This window comes from Penaeus chinensis, chromosome 25 (genome assembly GCF_019202785.1).
Source record: "Penaeus chinensis breed Huanghai No. 1 chromosome 25, ASM1920278v2, whole genome shotgun sequence".
Lineage (NCBI taxonomy): Eukaryota > Metazoa > Arthropoda > Malacostraca > Decapoda > Penaeidae > Penaeus > Penaeus chinensis.
In genome coordinates this window covers 21,472,061-21,479,137 of record NC_061843.1, presented here as the reverse complement: position 1 = coordinate 21,479,137, position 7,077 = coordinate 21,472,061, and the positions used below count along the sequence as shown (strand labels likewise).

At 53.0% G+C, this 7,077-nt stretch overlaps 1 protein-coding gene across 1 annotated transcript; it reads left to right on the top strand.

Moving 5' to 3' along the window:
- The first annotated feature begins 29 nt into the window (after positions 1-29).
- Positions 30-6,847, top strand: LOC125038754 (cationic amino acid transporter 2-like). Its single transcript, XM_047632329.1, has 5 exons — positions 30-116; positions 1,335-1,435; positions 2,197-2,353; positions 4,714-4,841; positions 5,948-6,847. The coding sequence occupies exons 1-5, from the start codon at positions 40-42 to the stop codon at positions 6,241-6,243; spliced, it is 759 nt and encodes a 252-aa protein (XP_047488285.1). The 5' UTR covers positions 30-39; the 3' UTR covers positions 6,244-6,847.
- The last annotated feature ends 230 nt before the right edge of the window (positions 6,848-7,077 follow it).

Sequence of the window (7,077 nt, the reverse complement as noted above, 5' to 3'; positions counted from 1 at the left end):
GAACAGCGGCCCGAGTCGTCCCGCCGCGAGGACGACTACATGGTGAGCGACAAGTGCGAGAACAAGTACTACGGCGCCGTGCCCACGACCGCCGGCCAGGCCAAGTGGTACGACAGGTCAGTAAGGGCTCGGGGGACGGGAGGAGGAGGGAGGGGGGGGGGATGAGAAGGTAATCCCAGGCATAAGGAATTCAGGAGATGATCCCGTCTGGAGCAACGGGTAGTCCGAGAAGGTCGCAGCTGGTGTCCCGGGCCGAGCGAGATGCCACAGGAAGGGGAAGATCCGGCACCTTCGCTCGTATTCAGAGACGCTTCGGACACCCATTTCGGTGTGGTGATGATTATGATAATGATGATGGTAAAAGGGATAATATTAATAATGATTGTAATAATAACAATAGAGATAACACGTGTAAAAAATAGAATTCAAGAGAAATAAAGTAATTGGATTTCAGAGGTCACGCTGCAAAGGCACGTGACCAGGACGTTTTGCCGGAGCACAGCGTCTCTCGCCCTACAACCTCTACAACCTTTCGTCCTGTAACCTCTTTGCCCCTTTATGGAGCCTCCGGGACAACCGACCCTCGGAATCGGCGGCTCAACTTCTATCTATTTTAGGACTTGGTGAAGAACTCTAATGTACAATTTGTACGAGTTTCATTTACTTGTTCGTAATAGAATATTGCTTTATATTTTAAAATAAACACTAGTAAGCCCCTAGGAAATCGACCTGCGCTACATTTCCCCAAGGCTTGACGAACCCCTGTTAACTCTGGACTAATACTTCCTGTCCTCCAGCGCTCTACGGTCCTGACCACGCCTTTGCTCTGGCCTTATGGAAACGCTCTTTAAAGAGTTATTATCCTACAATACAATATCATTTGAGCTAACTAATTTAACATTAACATTAAATTTGCAATGGTAAAAAAAATATTTTTTTTGTAATAGATCCATTAACGTTAAAATCCCAACCCATTTTAGGCTAGTATCACCCTTTGGCACAACTCGGCCAACACATTTCAAGCTGATATCCCCTTTGACACAACCCAGTCAAACTCAGTTAGTAAGTTTTTAAGCATACATACACACATTTGATCCAAACTCCGGATCCAGCAACTTGTATCTAAATTCGTCATGAGGCGTTTCTTTGACGGCAAGATATTTCAAGATTCCTTGGAAAAATCCTGAAACTTCTCGTTCATTTCTGTTTTTGACGGAACTTCTTGTTCAGATACCTAGATTTATTTCATAAGCAAACCAAGCATTTGCGACCTACCTCCAGAGGAAACGCCGTCGAAAGCCATGACCCCGAATGAATCTCGTGCCCGCCCGCAGGTACGTGGAGATGGTGCAGGTGATGTTCCCGTCGCTGTTCCCGTGGGTGGAGGAGGGGCCGTGCACGGAGGAGACGGGCCGCCAGGTCATGAAGCTCGTCGGTGAGTCTCTCCGCGACGCCTAGCAACTCTTCCTTTGTAGTCTGCAGACTAGTCCGCCAAATCTCGGGAAATAAGCAAAACATGGCAACTCACTCCGGACTCTGGAGCACTCCGATTCGCTCAGTGTCTTTTGCGAAAAGAGTGGAGCTGAGGGCAGCAAATTTCAGTGAAAGATAATAATGTTTCTCATAGCCTTTGCAAATACAAAACATGTTTAAGCCCACTTCATTACATTTTTATGCTGGAGAAACTGGAATGAGTTGCCAGTGTTTTCTCTCCTGAGATTAGGGTAGGCTGTAAGGATAAGCTTAACGTCATAGTAGTGTAAGTGTAGTGTAACGAGCTTGAGAATGTAGTCAGGCTAGAGACTAAGCTGACAGGGTGTTCTTGAGAATAGTGTTAGTCTGACGAATTTGAGAATGCAGGGAATGCAGTATAGAGGATAATCTCAATCCATTAGAAATGTTCAAGTAGCCTGCAAGATAATTTGAATGCAATAGTTATAGCCTTGAGGATAATCTGTTATCTAGAAGGATAGTTCAAAAGAAAGTCAGGAATTGAATAAATAAACATCTGTCGAATACTTTATGATTCTTATGTACCTTCTTTGATAAGAATAAGTCCATGAAATTAGGATATTTTGTTTTACTGTCTTTATTTACTTTATTTCCTTTTTCTTTTTTTCGTCATGTATGCTCTTGTTTTTGTTTATTGGCCTTTTCGCTCTCCATGAGTGTGCTGACCGCGCCCTCCCCCCGCAGGACTCCTGTACCTGAACGTCCTCATCCTTGACTCGATCCTTGTGCGCGACCTGAGCCAGCTCGAGGGCCACTCTCCCGTCACGTCCTTCTTCTGCATCATCTTCTTCCTCAGCATCCTCTACATCCTGCTGCGCATCTCCCGGAAGCCACAAAACAGGTGGGCGCCGAAGCAGGGGCTCACGCGGGGCCTCGGTGCCACCTGGAAGGCCAGGGATATTTATACATGGATGAATGCTTAAACTGACACTCTGTGTTTAATTGTGTTTGTATGTATGCATGTATGAATTGATACATATACAGGTATAGATATATACAATAAAACATATTTGCAGTATAAATTATAATAATACGAACAGCCATACAAAGCGTAATAACAAATCGTTTATATCTAGTATGAGCTAAATAGATAAGCAAACCAAAACTATTTTCTATGCTTTTCCCTTGATCAATTGCCAGACCAGACCTACCCTAGCCCTTGCCCCTGAGCTCCCCTTCCCTTCCCCTGCCCCTCCCCTACCTCTTCCCCCTCCCCTTTCTCTTCCCCCTCCTCTTCCTCTCCTCTTTCTTCTCCCCCTCCTCTCCCCCTTTCTCTTCCCCCTCCTCTTCCTCTCCTCTTTCTTCTCCCCCTCCTCTCCCCCTTTCTCTTCCCCCTCCTCTTCCTCTCCTCTTTCTTCTCCCCCTCCTCTCCCCCTTTCTCTTCCCCCTCCTCTTCCTCTCCTCTTTCTTCTCCCCCTCCTCTCCCCCTTTCTCTTCCCCCTCCTCTTCCTCTCCTCTTTCTTCTCCCCCTCCTCTCCCCCTTTCTCTTCCCCCTCCTCTTCCTCTCCTCTTTCTTCTCCCCCTCCTCTCCCCCTTTCTCTTCCCCCTCCTCTTCCTCTCCTCTTTCTTCTCCCCCTCCTCTCCCCCTTTCTCTTCCCCCTCCTCTTCCTCTCCTCTTTCTTCTCCCCCTCCTCTCCCCCTTTCTCTTCCCCCTCCTCTTCCTCTCCTCTTTCTTCTCCCCCTCCTCTCCCCCTTTCTCTTCCCCCTCCTCTTCCTCTCCTCTTTCTTCTCCCCCTCCTCTCCCCCTTTCTCTTCCCCCTCCTCTTCCTCTCCTCTTTCTTCTCCCCCTCCTCTCCCCCTTTCTCTTCCCCCTCCTCTTCCTCTCCTCTTTCTTCTCCCCCTCCTCTCCCCCTTTCTCTTCCCCCTCCTCTTCCTCTCCTCTTTCTTCTCCCCCTCCTCTCCCCCTTTCTCTTCCCCCTCCTCTTCCTCTCCTCTTTCTTCTCCCCCTCCTCTCCCCCTTTCTCTTCCCCCTCCTCTTCCTCTCCTCTTTCTTCTCCCCCTCCTCTCCCCCTTTCTCTTCCCCCTCCTCTTCCTCTCCTCTTTCTTCTCCCCCTCCTCTCCCCCTTTCTCTTCCCCCTCCTCTTCCTCTCCTCTTTCTTCTCCCCCTCCTCTCCCCCTTTCTCTTCCCCCTCCTCTTCCTCTCCTCTTTCTTCTCCCCCTCCTCTCCCCCTTTCTCTTCCCCCTCCTCTTCCTCTCCTCTTTCTTCTCCCCCTCCTCTCCCCCTTTCTCTTCCCCCTCCTCTTCCTCTCCTCTTTCTTCTCCCCCTCCTCTCCCCCTTTCTCTTCCCCCTCCTCTTCCTCTCCTCTTTCTTCTCCCCCTCCTCTCCCCCTTTCTCTTCCCCCTCCTCTTCCTCTCCTCTTTCTTCTCCCCCTCCTCTCCCCCTTTCTCTTCCCCCTCCTCTTCCTCTCCTCTTTCTTCTCCCCCTCCTCTCCCCCTTTCTCTTCCCCCTCCTCTTCCTCTCCTCTTTCTTCTCCCCCTCCTCTCCCCCTTTCTCTTCCCCCTCCTCTTCCTCTCCTCTTTCTTCTCCCCCTCCTCTCCCCCTTTCTCTTCCCCCTCCTCTTCCTCTCCTCTTTCTTCTCCCCCTCCTCTCCCCCTTTCTCTTCCCCCTCCTCTTCCTCTCCTCTTTCTTCTCCCCCTCCTCTCCCCCTTTCTCTTCCCCCTCCTCTTCCTCTCCTCTTTCTTCTCCCCCTCCTCTCCCCCTTTCTCTTCCCCCTCCTCTTCCTCTCCTCTTTCTTCTCCCCCTCCTCTCCCCCTTTCTCTTCCCCCTCCTCTTCCTCTCCTCTTTCTTCTCCCCCTCCTCTCCCCCTTTCTCTTCCCCCTCCTCTTCCTCTCCTCTTTCTTCTCCCCCTCCTCTCCCCCTTTCTCTTCCCCCTCCTCTTCCTCTCCTCTTTCTTCTCCCCCTCCTCTCCCCCTTTCTCTTCCCCTCCCCTTTCTTTCTCCCCTCATCTCCCCCTCCCTTTCCCCTTCCCCCTTCCCCTCCCCTTCTCTATCAGGAGGTTTGAGGACCATCTAGCTAACCACTTCCTTTCCTTCTCCCTCTCTGTAACAAGCCAACCAATGAACCCCTTCCTCCTCCTCCTTCTCCTGCTCCTCCTCCTCCTCCTCCTCCTCCTCCTCCTCCTTCTCCTCCTCTAGCCGGCCATCACCCTAACTCCTTCCTCTTCCCCCAGACCATCCAGCTAACCCCCTCCCCTCCCACAGGCGCTCGCTGCCCTTCCTGGCGCCGGGCCTGCCCTGGGTGCCGGCCGTCGCTATCACCATCAACATCTATCTCATCTTCAAGCTGTCCATCCTGACTCTGATCCGGTTCGTTCTCTGGATGACCATTGGTGAGTGAGGCAGGGACGGACGGAGGGGAAGGGAGGGAGTGGGGAGGGGAAGGAGGGAAAGGGAGGGGAAGGAGGGAAAGGGAGGGAGTGGGGAGGGGAAGGAGGGAAAGGGAGGGAGTGGGGAGGGAAGGAGGGAAAGGGAAGGAGTGGGGAGGGAAAGGGAGGGAAGGGAAAGGGAGAGGGTAAAGGAAGGAGGGAAGGAAAGGGAAGAAGGGTGGGAGAAAATGTGAGGAGGTAAGGGAATGAAGGAAAGGGAAGGGAGATGAGAGAGGGAGAGAGAGAAAGAGAGAGAAAGGGGGGGGGAGAGAGAGAGAGAGAGAGAGAGAGAGAGAGAGAGAGAGAGAGAGAGAGAGAGAGAGAGAGAGAGAGAGAGAGAGAGAGACACAGAGAGAGAGAGAGAGAGAGAGAGACACAGAGAGAGAGAGACAGAGAGAGAGGGACAGAGAGAGAGAGAGAGAGACAGAGAGAGAGAGAGAGAGACAGAGAGAGAGAGAGAGAGAGAGAGAGAGAGAGAGAGAGAGAGAGAGAGACAGAGAGAGAGAGAGAGAGAGAGAGAGAGAGAGAGAGAGAGAGAGAGAGAGAGAGAGAGAGAGAGAGAGAGAGAGACAGAGAGAGAGAGAGAGAGAGAGAGAGACAGAGAGAGAGAGAGAGCGACAGAGAGAGAGAGACAGAGAGAGAGAGAGAGAGAGACAGAGATAGAGAGAGAGAGAGAGAGAGAGAGAGAGAGAGAGAGAGAGAGAGAGAGAGAGAGAGAGAGAGAGAGAGAGAGAGAGAGAGAGAGAGAGAGAGAGAGAGAGAGAGAGAGAGAGAGAGAGAGAGAGAGAGAGAGAGAGAGAGAGAGAGAGGTCAGGGAGGAAGAGTATACCATGCAAACAGGGAGTGCCTGTGATGCAAAGCTTTATAAAGCGTGAATGCTGCTTGCAAGTGTCTGCCCTTGTAAAAAGTCATGATTTCCCTGTGTTGCGTAGGAGGGAGAGCGACAGCCCTCGCTCTCTAGATTTCAATCCTTTCCCTTGTCCCTTCGCGTGCCAAGGGCATCGCCTGGATGCCCCGAAGCCTCCGCAGCAGAGCTCCCTTGCCCCGCCTCACCGCCCTCTCTCCCCCAGGCTTCATCATCTACTTCTACTACGGCATCAAGAAGAGCACGGTGGGCACGGGCGAGGACGCGGACATCGAGGTGCACGTGCTGCCCAGCCAGATCCGCCCTCCGGCGCCCGCCGCCTCCGACGCCCTCTCGCCCTCGGCCTCGCAGGCGGTCCCGACGGAGCACCTCGTCTCTCCCGGCAGCCAGGGCGGCGCATACCAGCAGTCGCCGCAGCCGGAGGCGCAGCAGGACTCGCTGGCGCCCGGTGCCGTAAAGCAAGTGTACATCTCGCCCAACCCCAACAACCCCTTCCGCTAGGCGTCCGGAGGCCCGGCCCGTGCAGGGAGCGAGGCGACGCGGCCGCAGGTCTGCCGGGGAGGGAAGCGGGAAGGCCCGCGGAGGTAAAGGAGGTGCCCGCTTGCCCCTTCTTGCGCTGCAGGCAGTGCCTCTTCAGCTGGTCCCCGAGGGACAAGCAGTGCCTTCGGGTATGCGCGCCGCCGCGAGCGACAGTGCCTCGGCAGCGGGAGAAGGAGCCCGGGTCCGGTCCCTCGGCCCCGCTGGCTCGCCGAGGGCCCGACGCGGCGGAGGGCGGGCTGGCGCCTCAGGCGGTCCTCTTCTCAGCAAGATTAATAGCTATAGAGAAATAATAATAATAATAATAATAATAATAATAATAATAATAATAATAATAATGGTGATGAGGATGATAATGATGATGATAATAATAATAATGAAAAGAAAAAAAAATGTTAGTGAGCCGTTGGATGTAAAGAGCGATTTTTTCTACTTAATCTGCGTTCACTGAGAGGGAGACCGCCTTCGAAGGCAGGAGGCCGACTCCGCCGCCACGGAAGCACGCCTGCAAGCATCCGCCCCCCACCCCCACTCTCCCCCCGCCCGCAGGAAAGGGCCGGCCCGTCTCGCCCCCCGCACGGACCCCCCCCCCCCCCCATGTTGCATCGCCCTCGCCAGGAGGGCTGCACGCTGCACACCTGCCATGTTGCAAGAGTCTCCTTTGAAGTGCATCGGTCTTATCGGTATAATGAAGGCATTGCGTTGAAGTTCTGGCCGTTGACTTCTGCAAGGTGCACAGTTCTTTTTATAACTTAGAGATCGCAGCACAATGAGGCTGCCGTTGTTCTAGAGATTATT